At 36.5% G+C, this 23,309-nt stretch overlaps 1 protein-coding gene across 2 annotated transcripts in view; it reads right to left on the bottom strand.

Annotated features, from left to right (window-relative positions):
* LOC123524470 (protein phosphatase 1G-like) overlaps positions 1-23,309 on the bottom strand; it is a 194,055-nt gene that overhangs the window by 153,734 nt on the left and 17,012 nt on the right. For both annotated transcript variants that reach the window (XM_045302684.2, XM_053538840.1), the window contains exons 2-4: positions 11,473-11,548; positions 10,332-10,529; positions 9,915-10,094 (exon numbers count right to left, since the gene is read on the bottom strand). In XM_045302684.2, coding sequence (XP_045158619.2) covers positions 9,915-10,094; positions 10,332-10,529; positions 11,473-11,548 — 454 coding nt within the window. The remainder of the gene's footprint in view (positions 1-9,914; positions 10,095-10,331; positions 10,530-11,472; positions 11,549-23,309) is intronic.

Below are 23,309 nucleotides of genomic sequence, written 5' to 3'. Positions count from 1 at the left end.
TACACCAAACCGTAAGTGACTACTCAGTGTGCTCCGAATATGCTCCGAACAAAGTCTGTGGATGCCGCCCGCCCGCCCCCCGACGGGCGTTCCCATAATACGTCCCATTTTTCAAATGGGCGTATAAAAATTATAATGCTATTTCATCTTCCCATTTTGTCGTAATTCTAAAAGAAAGTTGAAATTCTGAATCCCGGAAGTAAACATATAGGACAGATTACACCAAACCGTAAGTGACTACTCAGGGTTACATGTGAAGTAGTCCAAAATGTAGTTCCATGCTATGGATGAAATCTGGTGTAATGAGTGACATGACGAGGTGACAGTTAAATTTCTGGCTTATTTTTATTGCTTATTGTATTGAGAAAAGATCTAGACCATTTTCACTGTGAATTTCCTGGAATAAGTTTTATTCTGAAAAATGTCCACCTACGCGTAATTGCTAAACCGCTGTTTTCATTTGGGCATTTTTAGAGGGTGATGTTTCTCAGAACAGATCATTTTTCTTATATACAACATAACATGTCAATATTTTTCTATTTTTGATAAGAAGACATGTTATACTAAATGACCATTATATGGTTTTCATATCACTGAAATGCTCTAAGGTGCTGAAAATGAGGTCTGAATGTTTTGTTGTTAATATGAAATAAATAAGGAATTGAACTGGTAGAATGTAACCTATAACGCTGTGTGAGAAGTGCGCGGTCGTGAAAATTACAATAGCGCGGGGTTTTTAAACACGTGGAAAATAACAAAAAATATGAACGAACGAGAAACAAGAGGGCCATGATGGCCCTATATCGCTCACCTGTTATCATTGCACTTGAGGACAAGAAGGTCCTCAGAAAAAATATCTAAGTCCAAAGGACAGGAACAACAAAGGAAAGAAATTTAACCAAAAAGAAAAAAAAATTTTTTTACAAGGTATAGATATGTCAAAATACACCTAAAAATTGGAGGTACCATCCATGTTGTACCACAGAAAAGTGGTCTCGGTTTTTCCCTACGGCCAATAATAAAAAAGTTACTAAAAATAAGCTATTTATAGTAACGTAAAAGGGAATTAATTAAAAAGAAAATTATTGTAAGTGAACAAAAGAAGGATCTGCCAAATAAATCTGTTGACATAAATGAAATTTCAGATCAGTATCTTCATTAGTTACGGAGATATTCCCATTTTAATTTGAAATAAAGGGAGGTAATTTGACATAAAATCAGTCCATAGTTATCTACCCTGATTGGCTCAGTCCAACTAATGACAATAATGAAATTTCAAATAAGTCCTGTAAGTACTTACTGATATAAATCCATTTTGACTACAATCAGGGGAGGTTCTCAGATATAAAATAACACTGGAACCTACGATTGGATCTGATTTGTCATGAAATCCAAGATTTACTGTTGTTGAAGATATTTTGGAAGTTTGTATCAAATAAAACCATAAAGGAAGTCTCTATATGGCTGCAAAAGCCAAAATAGCCAATTTTGGACCTTTAAGGGGCCGTAACTCTGGAACCCATGATGGAATCTGGCCAGTTCAAGAAAGGAACCAAGATCTTGTGGTGATACAAGTTGTGTGCAAGTTTGGTTAAAATCAAATCATAAATGAAGTTGCTATTGTGCAGACAAGGTCAAAATAGCTGATTTTGGCCCTTTCAGGGGCGATAACTCTGGAACCCATTATGGGATCTGGCCGGTTCAACAAAGGAACTGAGATCTTATGGCAACACAAGTTTTGTGCAAGTTTGATTAAATTCAAATCATAAATGAAGCTGCTTTTGTGCAGACAAGGTCAAAATAGCTAATTCTGGCCCTTTCAGGGGCCATAACTCTGGAACCCATAAAGGAATCTAGCCAGTTCAAGAAAGGAACCAAGATCTTATAGTGATACAAGTTGTGTGCAAGTTTGGTTAAAATAAAATCATAAATGAAGCTGCTATTGTGCAGACAAGGTCAAAATAGCTAATTCTGGCCCTTTCAGGGGCGATAACTCTGGAACCCATAATGGAATCTGGCCAGTTCAAGAAAGGAACCGAGATCTTATGGTGATACAAGTTGTGTGCAAGTTTGGTTAAAATAAAATCATAAATGAAACCACTATCGTGCAGACAAGAAATTGTTGACGGACGCACGGACAGACACACGACGGACGACGGACGAAGGGTGATCACAAAAGCTCACCTTGTCACTATGTGACAGGTGAGCTAAAAACACGCAGAGTTTTACAAAACGGATAAAATAAGAAAGAAATGGTAAAATAAACTAGATCTACGATAACAAAAAGTAAGAATGGGATGATTACGAAAAACGGCTGCATTTTATTACAAAACTGAGCATGTTGTTTGATTTTTTTATTCACTCAAATTTTCATGTCGTCCGCTTATTTGATGCAAACTTAAGCGGTTTGATAGTTGACAAGACCAATCTTACACGCTTGTTATCAATGCAAACAATCTAATTTTGACACGGTCTTGATTGCCTAATTGTCACATGTCTGCATGTATTCAAAATTTAACAATGGCGTTTAATACCCAAACAAGTAAGATAGCAGACGGTTATTGATTTTTTGTCACAGTTGTCATGACAAAGGTGTTAATGTACACAGGTACATGCAGTTTTAACGCTGGTTATGATCAAATTAAATAACATCCACGGACTTGGGGCTTTTTTTTTTTATATATATTTGGGAGCCATAAGCATACCACGTTATACCGAATACCGAGGTATATCGAAATAGCGTTATAAAGGGTTTCGAGTGTAGAAGTTTTATTTGGCACAAGTGTACATAACATGGCAATTTAAAACAAATGACATATAACATTGGTGAACTTCATCAGACTAGAAATATGGCATGACATAGATAAAAAAATTTCTATTATATGAAATAAAAGCCATGTAAGGCTCACCAATACCAGGGATAACACAAACAAGAGGGCCATGATGGCCCTATATTACTTGAGTTTAGTTGCTTGCTTAAACAAATTTCTTTGCTTAAGCTTCATTAACAAAAACTAGTTGAGTAGGTCATGGTAAAGATTATTCAAGACAACTACCAAAATCTGTTTAGAAATTTAACTGGTGGTCCGAATTTCTTTGCTGTACAAACACAACAAGAGCTGTCACTAATGGTAACAAATGCCCCCGCAGCGCCTTGACCTTTGACCTGGTGACCTTGACCTTTCACCGATGACCCCAAAGTCAGTAGGGGTCGTGTACTCAATAATTACTATCAGCATGGAAGTTTGGTCCTGGGTGCAGTGGTTCGGAAGTAAAGTGCCTTCATGCAAAAAGTTAACGTTGTGACGAACGAACGAACAAACTAACGAACGGACGGGCAGTTGAAAACTATATGCCTCCCTTTGGGGGCATAAAAAGTAGGTCAGTAGTTCAGTTTAAGAATATTTAAAATGAGTATTGAAATCAGCATCAAAAATTATTAACTGGTCCAAATCTCTATGCTGTATCTTCAAAAACAAGAAATTAGGTCAGTATGACATACTTAAGACAATTCAAAATGAATTTTGAAATCTGTATCAAACATTATGCTTGTGGTCCAAATTTCTTTGCTACTGCTTCAAAAACATGTAAGTCTATGTAAAACAAGGGACCACCCAGACGTGACCTATACTGACCCCAGGGTCATGATTTGAACAATCTTAGTAGAGAACTACTAGAGCATAACACATATTAAATATCTAAGCTCTGGCCCATATGGTTTAAGACAGGAATTTTTTTAACGGTTTTCCCCTGTACAAGTCTATTAAACCATGTGCTCCCCAGGGCGGGGCCATATTTGACACCAGGAGGATAATTTGAACTAGAGCTATCACTAAAGGTGATGAATGTACCCCCCGCATGCACTGACACAGTACATTACAATTTGACGCACACAAGATTGCATAATTATGTGGAATGTATGTATATAGACTGTATGTATACAGTATAGTAACAAAAAACAAAGTCCCATAACTATGCAGAATATTTATCTAAAAGAACGTAACATGCACCATGCACAACTAGGGTTGGTACTGATCACTTGTGTGAAGTTTCATTAAATTGTGTGCAAGGGTTCGGAAGATCAGGTGAGCACAAGATTGCATATGCAGACTGTATGTACATAGTATGTTAACAAGAAACAAAGTCCCATAACTATGCAATTTTTGTTGCTGAAAGAACCTAACATGCCCCATGCACAACTACTGTTGTTACTGATCACTTGTGTGAAGTTTCATTAAATTGTGTCAAGGGGATGAGGAGAGATGGTGTGCACAGCACTGTGTCTATGTATATAGTATAGTCACAAAAAACAAAGTCCAATAACTCTGCAAAAATTTTTCTAAAAGAACCTAACATGCCCCATGCACAACTACTGTTGTTACTGATCACTTGTGTGAAGTTTCATTCAACTGTGTCAAGGGGATGAGGAGAGATGGTGCGCACAAGATTGTGTCTATGTATATAGTATAGTCACAAAAAACAAAGTCTTGTCACTGTGCAAATTTTTTTCTGAAAAAAACTAACATGACCCATGCACAACTACTGTTGTTACTGATCACTTGTGTGAAGTTTCATTAAATTGTGTCAAGGGGATGAGGAGAGATGGTGCGCACAAGATTGTGTCTATGTATATAGTATAGTAACAAAAAACAAAGTCCCGTTAGTCTGCAATTTTTTTTTCTGAAAGAACCTAACATGCCCCATGCACAACTACTGTTGTTACTGATCACCTGTGTGAAGTTTCATTAAATTGTGTCAAGGGGATGAGGAGAAATGGTGCGCACAAGATTGTGTCTACAGACAGACGTTCCTACAGATGGACCTTTATTGGGTATTTCTTTTGTTAACAAGAGCTGTACTTAAGACAGCCAAGCTCGACTATTCGAAATATTGTCACAGAAGCAGGAAATTATTACCCAAAATGTTAAATATCGAAAGAGTTTTAAGTTCGAAACGGGACATAATTTGACCAAAATACATATCAGAGTTATGGGACTTGATGCTATCAACTAGTTTAATAACCCCGAAGAAACATGTTAAGTTTCAATTCCATATCTGCATTAGTTTTGGAGATAGTAACTTGCATGTAAAACTTTAACCAGAATTTTCTAAGTCCAAAAGGGGGCATTATTTGCTCAAAATACATGTTAAGAGTTATGGAACTTGACCCAGTGAGGTTGGTAACTGACCTAGAAAAAGAATAAATAAGTTTCAAAGCTATATGTCTTTTGGTAATAGCTGTTTGTACTTGCACGCAAAACTTTAACCAGGATTTTCTAAGTCCAAAAGGGGGCATAATTTGCCCAAAATACAAGTCAGAGTTATGGGACTTGATTCTATCAACTAGTTTTATAACCCCGAAGACACATGTGAAGTTTCAATTTAATATCTGCATTAGTTTTGGAGATAGTAACTTGCATGTAAAACTTTAACCAGGATTTTCTAAGTCCAAAAGGGGGCATAATTTGCTCAAAATACATGTCAGATTATGGGACTTGACCCAGTGAGGAAGGTAAATGATCTAGAAAAAGAAAAAATAAGTTTCAAATCAATATGTCTTTTAGTAATAGCTGTATGTTCTTGCACGCAAAACTTTAACCAGGATTTTCTAAGTCCAAAAGGGGGCATAATTTGCTCAAAATACATGTCAGAGTTATGGGACTTGACCCAATGAGGTAGGTAATTGATCTAGAAAAAGAAAAAATAAGTTTCAAATCAATATGCCTTTTAGTAATAGCTGTATGTACTTCCACGCAAAACTTTAACCAGAATTTTCTAAGTCCAAAAGGGGGCATAATTTGGCCAAAATACATGTCAGAGTTATGGGACTTGACCCAGTGAGGTAGGTAATTGATCTAGAAAAAGAAAAAATAAGTTGCAAATCTATATGCCTTTTAGTAATAGCTGTATGTACTTCCACGCAAAACTTTAACCAAAATTTTCTAAGTACAAAAGGGGGCATAATTTGGCCAAAATGAAGGTCAGAGTTATGGGACTTGGTGCTATCAACTAGTTTTATAACCCCGAAGACACATGTGAAGTTTCAATTCAATATCTGCATTAGTTTTGGAGATAGTAACTTGCATGTAAAACTTTAACCAGAATTTTCTAAGTCCAAAGGGGGGCATAATTTGCTCAAAATACATGTTAGAGTTATGGAACTTGACCCAGTGAGGTTGGTAATTGACCTAGAAAAAGAATAAATAAGTTTCAAAGCTATATGCCTTTAAATGATAGCTGTATGTACTTGCATGCAAAAACTTAACCAAGGTGTGACGCCGACGCCGACGCCAGGGTAAGTAGAATAGCTAGACTATTCTTCGAATAGTCAAGCTAAAAAGTACTCAATAAGCGACAGAAAGTACCCAATAAACACTACGGAATGAATAGAATTTACCGTTACCTATTGTTCTCTGTACCCAACAAATGTTCATTCGTGGGCTCAGACAGACAGACAACCTGAAACCAGTATACCCCCCCCTTACAGCTTTGTTCTCGGGGGGTAGAATAATCTTGGTAGAGGACCACTACATAATGCTACATACCAAATATCAAAGCCCTAGGCTCTGTGGTTTTGGACAAGAAGATTATCAAAAATATTTTGCAAATTTGTATCAAATCAAACCATAAATGAAGTCTCTATATGGCTGCAAAAGCCAAAATAGCAAATTTTGAACCTTTTAGGGGCCATAACTCTGGAACCTATAAAGGGATCTGGCCAGTTTTCGAAAGGAATCGAGATATTATGCCAATACAAGTTGTGTGCAAGTTTGATTAAAATCGATTGCAAAATGTGGTCTCTATCATGTTCACAAAAAATTGTGCACGAACGACGGACGAAGCTCACCTTGTGACTACATGACAGGTGAGCTAATAAAACAAGAGCTATCCATAAGATAGCCAATGCTCGACTATTCAAATTGTTGTCCCAGCTACAGGAATATTACTCTAAAGGTTAAAATATCTATTAGTTTCAATCCAGTATCTGCATTAGTTTTGGAGGTAGCAACTTGCATGCAAAACATTAATCACAAGTTGTCAAGTTCAAAAGTGGACATACTTTTGCAAAATACATGTCAGAGGCGAGACTTGTTGCTATGTCCTAGTTTCAACATCTGATGTTTCAATTCAATATTTGCATCAGTTTTTGAGATAGCAACATGCATGCAAAATTTTAACCAGGATGCTATCACCTAGTTTTAAAACTCTAAAGACACATGTGAAGTTTCAAATCAATATCTGCATTAGTTTTGGAGATGGTAACATGCATGCAAAACTTTACCAGGATTTTTCTAAGACCAAAAGGGGGCATAATTGGACCAAAATACATGTATGAGTTATGAGCCTGACCCAGTAAGGTTGGTAATTGACCTAGAAAAAAAAGTTTCAAAGCTACATGCCTTTAAAAAATAGCTATATGTACTTGCACGCAAAACTTTAACCAGGATTTTCTAAGTCCAAAAGGGGGCATAATTTGGCCAAAATACATATCAGAGTTATTTGACTTGATCCTGTGAGGTTGGTCATTGATCTAGAGAAAGAAACAAGAGGGCCAAGATGGCCCTAGGTCGCTCACCTAAGAAACACTCCATAACAGTGTAAAACATGTTTGACCTAGTGATTTCATGGAAACAAATATTCTGACCAATTTTCATTAAGATTGGACAAAAAAATTGGTCTCTTGCGATAAAACAAGCATTTTCTTAGATATGACCTAGTTTTTGACCCTAGATGACCCATGTTCAAACTCGACCTAGATTTTATCAAGGCAATCATTCTGACCAAAATTCATGAAGATCAACTGAAAAATACAGCCTCTATCACATACAGAAGTTTTTCTTTGATTTGACCAAGTGACCTAGTTTTTCACCTCAGATGACCTATATTCAAATGCGACCTAGATTTCATTCAGGCAATCAACCTGACCAAATTTCATAAAAATCAATTGAAAAAAACAGTCTCTATCGCAGACACAAGATTTTTCTTTAATTTGCCCTAGTGACCTAGTTTTTGACCTCAGATAACCCATATTCAAAATCGACCTAGATTTCATCAAGGCAATCACTCTGACCAAATTTCATGAAGATCAATTGAAAAATACATCCTCTATTGCATACACAATGTTTTTCTTCGATTTGACCTAGTGACCTAGTTTTTGACCCAGATGATCCATTTTCGAACTCGGCCTAGATTTTATCAAGGTAATCATTCTGGCTAAATTTCATGAAGATCAGTTGAAAAATACAGCCTCCATTGCATACACAAGGTTTTTCTTTGATTTGACCTAGTGACTAGTTTTTGATCCTAGATGACCCATTTTCGAATTTGGTCTAAATTTCATCAAGGTTTAATCATTCTGACCAAAATTCATGAAGATCAATTGAAAAATACAGCTCTATCGCTACACAAGTGTTTTACTGATATGACCTAGTGACCTAGTTTTTGACCCACGATGACCATTTGAATCGCTAGACTTTCATCAAGGTAATACTCTGACGCAAAATTTACATGAAGATCGAATGAAAAATTACCGCCTCTTTTCCGATACCACAAGTTTTTCTTTGATTTGGACTAGCGACAGTAATCTGACCCAGATACCCATCCTTCACTTAGCTCTAGATTTCTGAGGCCATACATATCTACAACCAAATTCAAAGATCATTGTATAAAAAGCCTCTATCCAAAAATATTTTCTTTGATCTAACCTAAATGAACCTATTTTGCTGCACCAAAATGAGCCAATTTTCGAACCTTTTCATAAGGCATACTCTGGAACCATATTAAAGGACGCATTTGAAAAATCAGCTTATTATGCATAACAAGGTTTTTCATTTGATTTCGACAAAAGTGACTCTATGTTATTGTGACGGACGGAGAACCACTTTGTCGAACTCAGGCTAGCTATAATCAAGAGTATCCATAAAAACCAATGCTCGATATTCAAATTGATTGCCAAAAATATTCTATCGATACAAGGTTTTTCTATTGATTTCAATCCAGTACGCTAGTTTTGTGGAGCAACTTGCATGACATTTTCACTCAGTGTCAAGATTTCAAAAGTTATCATCTTTTGCAAATAATGTCAGACAGATTATGCAATACTATCAACCTCTATGCATATCAAATGCATAGTTTTAGTGCTGATGCATTTAACCAGGACTACCTAGTTTTTAGACCAGATGACACGAGTTCAAAATATCTTGGGATGGTAACATGCTGCAAAACTTTACCAGATTTTTCAAACAAGGGGTCATAATTGGACCAAATACATGTATGATATGACTCAGTAATTGGTAATTGACCTAGCAAAACAACACAGCTTTAAAATGTTTGACTGACGCAAAGACTTACAGACAAGTCAAGGGGGCTACATTGGCCAAAATCGATCGATCTAGAAATCCTGTGAGCATTGATCTAGGAAGAAAAAGTAAGTTTCAAAACTATATGCCTTTAAATTATAGCTACATGTACTTGCATGCAAAACTTTAACCAAGGTGTGATGCCGACACCAGGGTGAGTAGAATAGGAGCTAAAAATCCTTCAATGCAATTAACAAGTCATAGGGCAGAAACAAATTTTTACTTTACCTTAAACAGTGACCTTGACCTTTCAACGGACAAGCACACACTGTCTCATCATGGGGAGGAGGGCATTCCTATAGTCCCCTCTGGTGACAACACCAGTAGGGGACTATAATTACTATGCAAATTGATGTTGTATGTTGAAATTCATGTTTTCTGATGTAAAAATAGCTCCAATTTAATTGCTAGTAGTTCCGATGCCAACATTAGCTGCCATATTACTACGGCACATATAACATCCACGTTAAAATAGCTGTAGAAGATAAACCTGATTTGCAGAAATTGGACACACACAAAATATTTCAAATCCTTAGAATAAAGTTTTTTCCATACCAGTTTTAGAGGTCTTCTTGGCTCTGATCATTGGAGACTTAAATTGCTCTTTTGGCTGTTTTTTAAGGCGAGCTGCTGGGGGCGGCTCCTTCGCTGAATATTTAGCCATAAGCTCTTCAATTGGCATGTTGGCCTCAGCTACTAATATGTCACGTTCAGATCTACCCATACCTTCATCATCTGAAAACACCAAACAACTTGTTTAAAAACACAAAGTAAAGTAAATCTTGTTTCTCTTAGGATTATACCTTTACAACCTATTTAAAGAAACAACATTTATAACAGCTTTTTGTTATTCTATTGCGTAATATCTGGGAAGTAATGCCCATAATTTATTACAGGTATGCCTTTATATATGTGGCACATAACTTGATGATAAAGTGTTCTAGTTATTAAAATAGAGATTGATTCTGATACCTTCAACTTCTTCGTTTTCATCATCATCAACCCCTGCTAAAGTCTTTAGTTCCTGAATGACAGATTCTTGAGTAAGGACTTGATCAAAGCCGAGAAAGGCCTCCTGGAGGGCCTCAGCTAATTTTCCATCTTTGTAAATTGGTAGCGCCTTTAAGAAATCTGGAAGATGTGCTGCAGTATACTGGGCAACCTCTGCACCTATTGTTGTCACAGGGAAATGTATTTGAAGTCAGTACATTTTTACTTTAAAAGATTTTTTTTTCTATTTGAACCTGGTCTGTAATCATATTTTAAGCTTCACCAAGATTTCTTTGTCAATACTGCTATAACTGAGGTAATTATTATCAAATATTAGCAGGTCTGAAGGAATTCTGTGTACGACAATGCTTCATTTGACTGGTGTTATCTTAGAGACATTGAAACCTAAATCAAATTGCCAGCCAATGGAGTGGCAAAATATATGGCTGCCCTTGGAAGGTGGCTGCTTAAGTCTGGTAGAAATAAGAACATACAAGAGTGGTCTGTAAAACAAATATGCTCCTATGATGGCCTGTCAAAGGCAACTGGGTTGCATAATTTTGTATGCTGTCATCTTCTGACCCCTAAAAGCAGTTGGGGACATCTGCTGATCCTGGGCAATGTTTGACAATTGTATGCCAGCTTTATTTTGTTACCGAGTGGTAATCATTTTCAGCATCAAGGTCAGAGATCTTGACTTGTGACTTACTGACTCACAAAACTTAAGGGGTCATTTACTGACCACAAGCAATCATCCATTGTGAGACCAAGCATTTTCTACTTACTGATTTGAAACCACATGGTCTACCAAATGACCACTGGATGGACAATTAGCCATACAACATACCACTTGTTCTTCTATAAGGGGCATGAGACAAACTTATTTACAACAAGTTATCAGTTTGGGAAGTTACCTCACTGGCTGCTTAATGCAAGTTCTTGCTTAAAACAGATGATGATTCATGCAGTGGTTCAATTGCATATTATGGTTCAGATAAAACATATAAAGAAACAGTGGAACTGTATCGCTAACCACAGAATATTAGCTCTATTTTTGGACAAACTTATCAGTTGAAAACTCTGACAATAAAGTAAATAAAAGCTCTCACAGCAGACAATATACCTCCATGTCCATCATAGACTGCAAAAAGAGATGTGTTGGTGTCAGGATCAAAGTCACTGATGCAGTTATGGGCATCCTGAAAAAAAAAAATTGCTGTAATCTTCTTTTTAAAGTGGTTCAGGGATGACATACCTTTTTCATAATATGGTTAAAGAAAGAAGACAACTCAAATTTTTCATAACATTTAAAGAACATCTTGTGAATTCACCAAAATTTATTTATTTATTTGGGTTTTACGGTGCACCAACACAGTAAAGGTTATATGGCGCCAAACAGGACTACAAATTTTGGTTTCACATCTCATTGACATCGAAATAAAAACATGAGGTATGGAATCAAAATATGTATACCTGCTGGAATCACAGAGTTACTGCAAAACCAAGTGTTAAGACCCTATTAGTCGCCTCTTATGATCATGCAAGGGTAAGGCAGTGGTTCCAATTCTTTTCATACATAGATCATCCCAGAACCTCATTGGGGCGACTTCACCAAAAACAAGGTTTTTCAAACATTTTCTATTTTTAGTAACACTGGCTTTGACCTAAGAGTAACCTTGACCCAAGTGCCCCCAAAAAACAATCCCGTTAACCCTTTACCACACAGAACAGAAGCCAGAGTAACCTCTTTTACATAACACTGATAAGTGATAATCAATAATCAATAATCGGTATATGGCTGATAAAGGTGACTGTCTTATCTGAACAGAGGTGTTGGCATTATTTTGTGATTACACACACTTATGTTAAAAATGTCATTATTTTAATATTTTCTGTAAGTTTGACATTATTTTTGTCAATATAAAGTTTATAGCAATTTAAATTCTCTTTCCGATGATACAAAATTTATTGTAGTTTCTCTTTGAGTTTCGAAGATATAAAGTGTTAAAGTACGGGAATATATTTTTTTAGGCATAAAATTCTGTTTTGGATTACTTTCACATTGAAATTCATATACAATTTCATTTTGATGTTTGAAAGTTTGATTTATAGTTAATAGACTTATCTTCCGAATCGGAATCGGTAAGTATTTATAAAAAAAAACACAAAAAAACTGAATAACACTACAAAAATAACGGATCGTAAAATTTCTGAAAGTGCAAAAAGATCGCTGAGATCGAGACTCGTAACCAACTACAATATTCTTGTGCTAAAAATTAAAATATTTTTAAGATAATATTACGTCATGGTTCATACACATTCTTTCAGACAAAATTCCCTGACATTTCCCTGACTTTTCCCTGACATGAAAGCATTTTTCCCTGACTTTTTGGTTCGGTACGATACAAACCAAGTCACCTAGTATGACTTTTGTTATCTTAAAATGTGCACATTTAGTGGTTCAATTTTAAATGAAAAAAATAGAATGTTGGCCTCCACCACCCCTACAGCCAACCCTTACCTCCTTTTTTGACAAACATTTACATTGTTTAATATTTTGTTTGTTTATTCCAAATCAACTGGATATGGAGCTGGTGATTATACAAAGCACATTGGCAAGCAAAATGACATGAATTATCATGCATTAAAAAGTAATCAAATACACTGTTTCAAACAAACAAATGTTTTTATGTTATGACCAATAGACAATAAAGCAATTACTTTTGGAAACCTGAACATATTAGCCAAATCGAACTGTTTTTCTGAACATAGCTTTACTAAATTACATTAAAATGGAATTGTCATTAAATCTAGTCTGCCTGCTCATTGTTAGGTAATAGAAAGAGCATTGAAACTCGAGGGTAAACGATTTGTACAAGGGGGCATAGCCCCGAGTATAAATCGTTTACCCTCGAGTTTTAATGTTCTTTCTGTTTTGTATCATAGCCATCCATATATGGTAGTTATAGGCGTTCCACATTGCCATATACAGCAGTTCAGTGAGTACTTAAAATCCTTGCTTTACAAATGTGTAAAGCCCAGGTAAAATAAACCAATGCTAGAAGAGCAGAAAATCAATAAGTCTACTGTTCAAGACACGATGGCATACTTTTCTTTCCAACAGTGCAGTAACTAGTGTGCGGGTATTAAATACCTGCACACTTTTAGTTACCGCACCCTGTACTCAAGAGTATACGAATTACCTGCACCAAATATGTTAAGAAAAACACCGAGCTATGATACAATGGTTAGTAGTCACACCTGAAAGGTTAAAAAGCTGAACTGCATGCACCAAGCACTAGCCACATGCACAAGGCACCAGTATCACAAAAACATCCTTCTTCAAATATTGAAACTGTGTAAAATAAAGACCATATGTTTGTGTTATTGGAGCCTTGTATGTATATATAGTAATGGCTATGTGTAATGGACACTATACAGGAAAGAAGGGGATCGAATCATTAGATACAGCCATCACCAGATTTGCTCAGGAGGTAAGGGGTGCAAATCCCTTTCAGTTTCTTCTATATGGAATTTGAAAAATATGTAGAATATAGATATATGCATATAATTTAAAATTATGCATAATTGTTGTAAGTGTGATAGCTTTCATGAAAAAGGAAATATTTGAAGAAACTGCCTTAACCTTTACAAATTGTTGCCTAACCAGATCAGAAAATTCCCTGACATTTTCCTGACATTTTCCAAATTTCAAAATTTCCCTGACATTTTGTAAAATTCCCTGACAATTCCCTGACCTTGAAAAAAAATATTTTTCCCTGACTTTTCCCTGACGCGTATGAACCCTGTACGTAATATTTTGATGATCAAATGTCGGTACATCACGGGTGACTTCCGCTGCAATTAACTCTTGGGGTGTCATAAAATATTTGAAAGCCGCGGTCCTTCTGTTTTGATTAACACTTCCCGTTATGTAAGGCCATAAATTCCAAGCCATCGTATACACAAATTGTTGTTTAGGGGAAATCTGCATGTATCACGCGCGACCTTCATGACCTAACACATTTAAAAATACTTTGATGTTAAATGGTTGTTATTTTTAGAACGAGGAAAGCCCACGAACCGGCCAGTTGCAAGCAGTTTTCTCAGTAATTTTCCATGACGTAGCGTCGTGCACATGTAGGAAAAAACCCCGGTGTCTTTCTTTGCAAAGTACTCGATAAATTTAAATAGTAACCACATGATCTTGTACGTAAACAAGAGGACCAAGATGGTCCTGAATCGCTCACCTCTTCCCACATGACCCAGTTTTGAGTATGACATTGTTTTTTCTATTATCTGACATAGTGACCTAGTTTTTGAGCTCATGTGACCCAGTTTCAACTTGACCGAGATATTATCAAGATAAAAATTCTGACCAATTTTCAAGAAGATCCATTGAAAAATATGGTCTCTAAAGTGGTCACAAGGTTTTTCTATTATTTGACCTATTGACCTAGTTTTCGAAGGTACGTGACCCTGTTTTAAATTTTATCTAGATATCATCAAGATGAACATTCTCACTAATTTTCATGAAGATCTCATGAAAAATATGGCCTCTAGAGAGGTCACAAGGTTTTTCTATTTTTATACCTACTGGCCTAGTTTTTGACCGCACGTGACCCAGTTTCGAAACTGATCTAGATATCATCAAGGTGAACATTCAGATCAATTTTCATGAAGATCCATTGAAAAATAAGGCCACTAGAAAGGTCAAAAGATTTTAATAATTTTAGCCCTACTGACCTAGTTTTTGACCGCAGTTGACCCAGTTTCAAACTTGACCTAAATATCATCAAGATGAATATTCAGACCAACATTCATACAGATCCCATGAAAAGTATGCCCTCTAGAGAGGTCACAAGGTTTTTTTATTACTTGACCTACTGACCTAGTTTTTTAAGGCACGTGACCCAGTTTCAAACTTGACTTAGATATCATCATGGTGAACATTCTGATCAATTTTTATGTAGATCCATTCACAAGTATGGCCTCTAGAGAGGTCACAAGGTTTTTCTATTTTTAGACCTACTGACCTAGTTTTTGACCGCAGTTGACCCAGTTTCAAACTTGACCTAGATATCATCAAGATGGACATTCTGACCAACTTTCATACAGATCCCATGAAAAATATGGCCTCTAGAGAGGTCACAAGGTTTTTCATTATTTGACCTACTGACCTAGTTTTTGTTGGCACATGACCCAGTTTCAAACTTTACCTAGATATTATCAAGGTGAACATTCTGACCAATTTTCATGAAGATCCATTCAAAAGTATGGCCTCTAGAGAGGTCACAAGAATTTTCTATTTTTAGACCTACTGACCTAGTTTTTGACCGCAGTTGACCCAGTTTCAAACTTGACCTAGGTATCTCAAGGTGAACATTCAGATCAACTTTCATACAGATATCATGAAAAATATGGCCTCTAGAGAGGTCACAAGGTTTTTTTATTATTTAACCTACTGACCTAGTTTTTGTCGGCATGTGACCCAGTTTCGAACTTGACCTAGATATCATCAAGATGAACATTCAGACCAACTTTCATACAGATCCCATGAAAAATATGGCCTTTAGAGAGGTCACAAGGTTTTCTGTTATTTGACCTACTGACCTAGTTTTTGATGGCACGTGACCCACTTTCAAAAATGACCTAGATATCATCAAGACGAACATTCAGACCAACTTTCATACAGATCCCATGAAAAATATGGCCTCTAGAGAGGTCACAAGGTTTTTCTATTATTTGACCTACTGACCTAGTTTTTGATGGCACGTGACCCAGTTTTGAATTTGACCTAGATATCATCAAGGTGAACGTTCTGACCCAATTTTCATGAAGATCTCATGAAATATATGGCCTCTAGAGAGGTCACAAGGTTTTTCTATTTTTAGACCTACTGACCTAGTTTTTGACCGCACGTGACCCAGTTTCGAACTTGACCTAGATATCATCAAGATGAACATTCAGACCAACTTTCATAGAGATCCCATGAAAAATGTGGCCTTTAGAGAGGTCACAAGGTTTTTCTATTATTTGACCTACTGACCTAGTTTTTGATGGCATGTGACCCAGTTTCAAACTTGACCTAGATATCATCAAGGTGAACGTTCTGACTAATTTTCATGAAGATCTTGTGAAATATATGGCCTCTAGAGAGGTCACAAGGTTTTTCTATTTTTAGACCTACTGACCTGGCTTTTGATGGCATGTGACCCAGTTTCGAACTTGATCTAGATATCATCAAGGTGAACATTCTGACCAATTTTCATGAAGATCTTGTGAAATATATGGCCTCTAGGGAGGTCACGAGGTTTTTCTATTTTTAGACCTACTGACCTAGTTTTTGAAGGCACGTGACCCAGTTTCGAACTTGGCCTAGATATCATCACGATGAACATTCTGACCAACTTTTATAAAGATCCCATGAAAAATGTGACCTCTAGAGTGGTCACAAGCAAAAGTTTACGGACGCACGGACGGACGACGGACACCGCGCGATCACAAAAGCTCACCTTGTCACTTTGTGACAGGTGAGCTAATAATGATGACGAAATCCCATATTTTGAGTTAGTAAACATCCGGAATTTGTTTCTTTAGGAAAAGAACAAAAATAAAGCGATTGATTATGAGACACGGGATAAAACGATTCTGTTCAAATGGCCGTTAATCGGTATAATACGTTTCTATCGGGGAACTGATAGACTCAGGTCAATACGTTTCTGTTCGGTAATCGATAAATACGGTGATAAACGTATCGATGTGGGAAAGGGTTAAGCTACGTAAACAAGAGCTCGTCGAACACGAAATGCCTCCCTTGATGCATTCAGTAATTGCACAAGGAACAGAAATTATATGCTCTCTGTAAACAAATGTTCTACCACTCTAGTTTAATCTAACCTTGACCTTTAACCTATTAACCTAACAAGAGATTACAGAGTGATCTTCGCACCTGCCACTGAGCCATTTTTGAATGTTCCAAATTTCAAGACTAGCTCAAGGTCAAAATCAAGGTCAAATTTCATTTCGGTACAAAACAATGTGTATGTGGTCTAAATTTGAAAGCTGTGGCTTGAGAAATGTGAAAGCAGGTCACTAGATCAATTTCAAGGTCAAAGTTCATTTTGGTAGACAGAACTATGCATATGCTTCAAATTTAGAGGCTGTAGCTTGAGAAATGTGAAAGTAGGTGTCCGTAAGACAGCCAAGCTCGACTATTCGAAATATTGTCACAGAAGCAGGAAATTATTACCCAAAACGTTAACTATCAAAAGAGTTTTAAGTTCGAAAGGGGACATAATTTGACCAAAATACATATCAGAGTTACGGGACTTGGTGCTATCAACAAGTTTTATAACCCCGAAGAAACATGTTAAGTTTCAATTCAATATCTGCATTAGTTTTGGGGATAGTAACTTGCATGTAAAACTTTAACCAGAATTTTCTAAGTCCAAAAGGGGGCATAATTTGCTCAAAATACATGTTAAGAGTTATGGAACTTGACCCAGTGAGGTTGGTAATTGACCTAGAAAAAGAATAAATAAGTTTCAAAGCTATATGCCTTTTGGTAATAGCTGTATGTACTTGCACGCAAAACTTTAACCAGGATTTTCTAAGTCCAAAAGGGGGCATAATTTGCCCAAAATACATGTCAGAGTTATAGGACTTGGTGCTATCAACTAGTTTTATAACCCCGAAGACACATGTGAAGTTTCAATTTAATATCTGTAGTAGTTTTGGAGATAGTTACTTGCATGTAAAACTTTAACAGGACTTTTTAAGTCCAAAAGGGGGCATAATTCGGCCAAAATACATGTCAGAGTTATGGGACTTGACCCAGTGAGGTAGGTAATTGATCTAGAAAAAGAAAAAAATAAGTTTCAAATCTATATGCCTGTTAGTAATAGCTGTATGTACTTGCACGCAAAACTTTAACCAAAATTTTCTAAGTCAAAAAGGGGGCATAATTTGGCCAAAATAAAGGTCAGAGTTATGGGACTTGGTGCTATCAACTAGTTTTATAACCCCGAAGACACATGTGAAGTTTCAATTCAATATCTGCATTAGTTTTGGAGATAGTAACTTGCATGTAAAACTTAACCAGAATTTTCTAAGTCCAAAAGGGGGCATAATTTGCTCAAAATACATGTTAGAGTTATGGAACTTGACCAAGTGAGGTTGGTAATTGACCTAGAAAAAGAATAAATAAGTTTCAAAGCTATATGCCTTTAAATGATAGCTGTACATACTTGCAAGCAAAAACATAACCAAGGTGTGACGCCGACGCCGACGCCAGGGTGAGTAGAATAGCTAGACTATTCTTCGAAAAGTCGAGTTAAAAATCAATGTCAAATTTCAATTCAGAACACAAAAATATACATGCGGTCCAAATTTGAAGCCTGTAGCTTCAGAAATGTGGAAGTAGGTCACTAGGTCAATCGCAAGATCAAAGTTCATTTCGGTACACAAAACTATGCATGTGGTTCAAATTTGAAGGCTGTAGCTTGAGAAATGTGGAAGTAGGTCACTAGGTCAAAATCAAGGTCAAATTTTATTTCGGAACACAAAACTATGCAAGTGGTCCAAATTTGAAGCCTGTACCTTCAGAAATGTGAAAGTAGGTCACTAGGTCAACCTCAAGATCAAAGTTCATTTCAGTACACAAAACTATGCTTGTGCTTCAAATTTCAAGGCTGTAGCTTGAGAAATGTAAAAGTAGGTCACTAGATCAAAATCAAGGTCAAATTTTATTTTGGAACAAAAACTATTGAAAATGAAAGTGAAACTGAATGTGACTCAAACCAAAAGAAATCAAAAAGGATTAGGACTGTATGGAATGATTCATGGTTCAGGACATTTCCGTGGATTGAAAAAGTGAATGAAAATGACAATGTTAAAGCTGTGTGTTCTTGGTGTAAACTGTCAAAAAGGACAAACTCAATGGCAACAAACGGTTCACCTAATTTGCAAAGTTCAACATTCACAGTGATTTTTTTCAGTTTTGGTGGAAGGGGGTCGGTGCCCTTTGGAGGGGGAAAAATACGACGTAAAACTAAGAAAAGGGGAATTTTCATTTGTGATGAAATAAACTATAGTTTCAAGTTTATTGATAAATTTAGTGCCCATAAGAGCATGTGACAGGAAATATAACACAATGTAGCATATCAATACCAGATAACCAAAAAAGTTTTCAAATGTGGAGGTTAAGACATCCATTAGACTACCAAAATTTACAACAGACATTAGGTCCCCAAGCAAGTCGGTGAGTGGCTGTTTTTTTTTATTTCTGTCCAATTCTGACATTTGCAGTCACTGTTACATTTGACCTGTCACAATAAAAACAAACTGTAAAAAAAATGCATGCGTTGGACTAGTCCCTTCCCAAAGCATAAAATCAAACCCTGACTGACTAGAAGATGGAAAACTCAACACCACCCGGCCAAACAAATAGAATGCAAATCATTAACAGACTAACATTCAACAGCGTTGTTGTGCAGAATAATAAAGCGCTTCGATGATTCTGATTTATCAAGGGAAGTTACTCCAACCGGTGTCGATGTAAACAAAACGCGAGATACCGCGGTGAACTGTTTTCTATATGAAAATAAATAAAATAAACTAGCTAGTGATTTAATTGATTGGCAATTTTTTTTATTTTCGGAGGGGAATTTTAGGCATCGGAGAGCCTGGGAAAAAACATACTATTTTGAGGGGGGAATGGGGCCGAATTTCGCCGAATATTTTGGTGAAAAAAAACGCTGATTCAGTAGGCATGAAAATACCAAAGATCATCTTCTCGCTGCTGAGGCTCACCAGGCAAAGAAAAAGACCACCACGGTAAAGCAGGTTGTTGAGACAATTGCCATACGTGAAAATGAACTTTAGTGTGATGCTTCCAAAGAAGCCCAGGTGAATACAATGTACTACATAGCCAAAGAAGGCCAGCCACTGAACCAGTACAACAAAGTTCTAAAGCTTCAGGTATGTTACTTTATCTGTTTTCTTTTCTCGTTAGACCATCACAATATAAAACAAATAGTAACGTATTTGACTGAATGGCAATCAGTGCAGATCTTGATCAGACTGCAATGTTTTTACGACATACACATTATCAACTTAAATGCGATTTTGTTACCTTGAAGATGTGACAGTCAAAATAAAATGTGTTGTTCATGAGACGCTTTATATTGAAATGTAATTTGTCTACTTTTGGCAAAAATTATTTAGTTGTTTCTTGCTATCTTGCAATAGGACCTCTAAGACCGATGTGATAAGGCCTAAAAAAAAGGTTTGTTTCTGGTAACATGCTATATTTTATAGCTGTCAAACAATTTATTAACATTGGCCTTAACTGTATTTTAAAATGCCATCCTTTATTTTCAGGTAAAAAACAAGTGTCCTGATCTTCAAGACCCAACCAAACTGTACACTGGTGAAGATTCAAAGACAGAATTGTTAGATGCAATCAATGCCACACTGGAAGAGAACATTGGTCAAAATATTGCGCAGTCAGAATTCATTGGTTTGATTATTGATGAAAGCACAGACATTACAGTGTTTAAGAAGTTAAATGTCTATGTTAAATGTGTAGATTGTGCTAACAAATCAGTGATCCACTTCCTTGATTGTATAAATGTGCCAGATGGCAATGCCGATACCATTGTTTGTGAAATAGTAAAGTTGTTTGAGAAAAAGAAAATTCCCATGTCCAAACTGATAACTTTAGCCAGTGACGGTGCTTCAGTTATGACAGGTCGTAAAAATGGTGTTGATGTCAAACTGAAAGAGTATTCTCCACAAATGATACAGATTCACTGTGTTGCGCACAAATTAGCCCTTGCAGCTGGTCAGGCCTGTAGAGATATTCCTTTACTTAATGACTACCAACATACACTTAAACTGATTTACAGATATTTCAGCAACTCCGCAGTAAGGTACAATGAACTACGCGTCATGTCTGACATTATGGAAGATGAAAACATTGAGTTTCTGACACTTAAAGAACCAGCCAGTTTTCGTTGGTTGTCACTTGAGGGGGCAGTTCGCGCCATATTAGATTGTTACCCTGCCTTGTACAATACTCTTGAACATGATGCTGCAAAAGGGAATCCTGACGCAAAAGGCCTTTAAACAAAATTGAAAAATGTGACCTTTGTCCTTGTATCTGGCTTTCTAAAAGATGTTCTTTATGTGGTATGCAAGCTGTCCAGAGTTTTTCAGAGAGACTTAATTGATGTGGAGACAGTCACCTTGATGATTGAGTCAACAATAATGAAACTTAAACAGCTTAAGAATGTGAATGGTTCTGAGTTAGAGAATGTATACAGCAGTATTCAGGATGGTGTGTATCGTGATGCCAAATTGACCAACAGAGAGCAGCTGAGGATGCAATTTCAGAACTCCTCTTCTCAATACTTGGAAAAGTTAATCGAAAACATAGAAACCAGGTTTGACAAACAATCAATGAAAAGTCTGCAGCTTCTGAATGTTGTGTTTCGCCCAGCTGGCATACCAAAGAATGTTACTGACCTAGAAAGTCATGGTGAGTCAGAATTAAGGGAACTTTGTGAACTGTATGGTGGTGAATCTGGTGTTATTGATTCTGACAGAGCAGTAGCTGACTACTTCCAGTTGAAAATTATTTTGAAATCGCTGATCATGTCCCTGTCTGATGCTTGTACCCACCTTCTAGGAAACTACAGAGATGTATTTCCAGACTTTGTCCGACTTGCCACTGTGTTACTGGTTTCTTCAATTACTTCTGTTGCCTGTGAACGGGGTTTCAGTGTTCACAACAAAGTAAAAACAGGGATCGAATTTAACGGTCGCTAACTCGCAAAATTCGAGTAAGAATAAAAAAATGCGAGTAGAAAATCATGGCACTCGAATATTTTTGCGATCACGTTCGAAAATCGGGGAATTCGCTCAAACTGTTCTTTTCTCTTTAAAAACTACTTTCGGGCAGTTAATTTACCGATAATCACGTGACTGCTTCTAGACGCTTGTCGCTTTATACAAAAGTAATTATCGGATATGTAAGTAAGCGTCTAGGCAATATTTGTTTTCATTTTGGACGTCTGTAATTTGCAAAATTCTGTGAAAATGGAGAGGAAATAACATGTTTCTTGGTGCAAAAAAGCCCGCGGAGCTCGAAAATGCTAGCAACACTACCAACTGTGACCTGAGAAAAACTTAAAAGATCAACGTCAAGCCAAAAGTCAAAAGAATCATTGAGTACTTTGGTTTGTATCGTACTTTCAAAACCAGAAAGTCCCAAGCCTGTCCGGACTGTGAACTTTTATATGAAACCAAACAACAACAAAACAACTTGAATTTAGCACGTAAACAGCTTTTAAATAATTGCTAGTGGAACCCATCATTTTGCTAGTGGAAAAAAATGGCACTAGCAAAAATTTGCTAGTTGGAAAAAAAGTTAAATTCGATCCCTGAAAAACCAAGGGACGTGCCAGGCTGAAGCATGACACTGTTACTAAATTAATGAGAGTTATTGAAGAGGGTCCAGCGATCGAGGTGTTTGACCCTAAGCCCGCTGTAGTCAAGTTTTGTGAAATGAAAAATAGGAGAAAATAAGTTTGAAATGGAACTGTCGGTGCAAAGTGTATATAAGTCTGAAATGTGAAAATCAACAAGAACTGGGCCTTTAAAAACATGTTGCGATCATGTAGTTATGTCATTTTACCATAAATGCTGTTACTTAAATGAAATCGTCATGTTATTGATTGTGATAATGAGTGTTTTCTTTCACTTGCATAAGATACTTTGTTTAGAACTGTTCTTTTCCATTTACCATGAAAACAGTCATATAAATGGAACTGTCATGTCATTGATTATGATAATGTTTTCTTTCACTTGCATAAGATATATAAATGGCATTGTCATGTCATTGATTATGATAATGAGTGTTTTCTTTCACTTGCATAAGATACTTTGTTTAGAACT

The sequence above is a fragment of the Mercenaria mercenaria genome, chromosome 3 (genome assembly GCF_021730395.1).
Source record: "Mercenaria mercenaria strain notata chromosome 3, MADL_Memer_1, whole genome shotgun sequence".
NCBI classification, from domain to species: Eukaryota; Metazoa; Mollusca; class Bivalvia; order Venerida; family Veneridae; genus Mercenaria; species Mercenaria mercenaria.
This window is presented reverse-complemented; position numbering and strand designations above follow the sequence as displayed.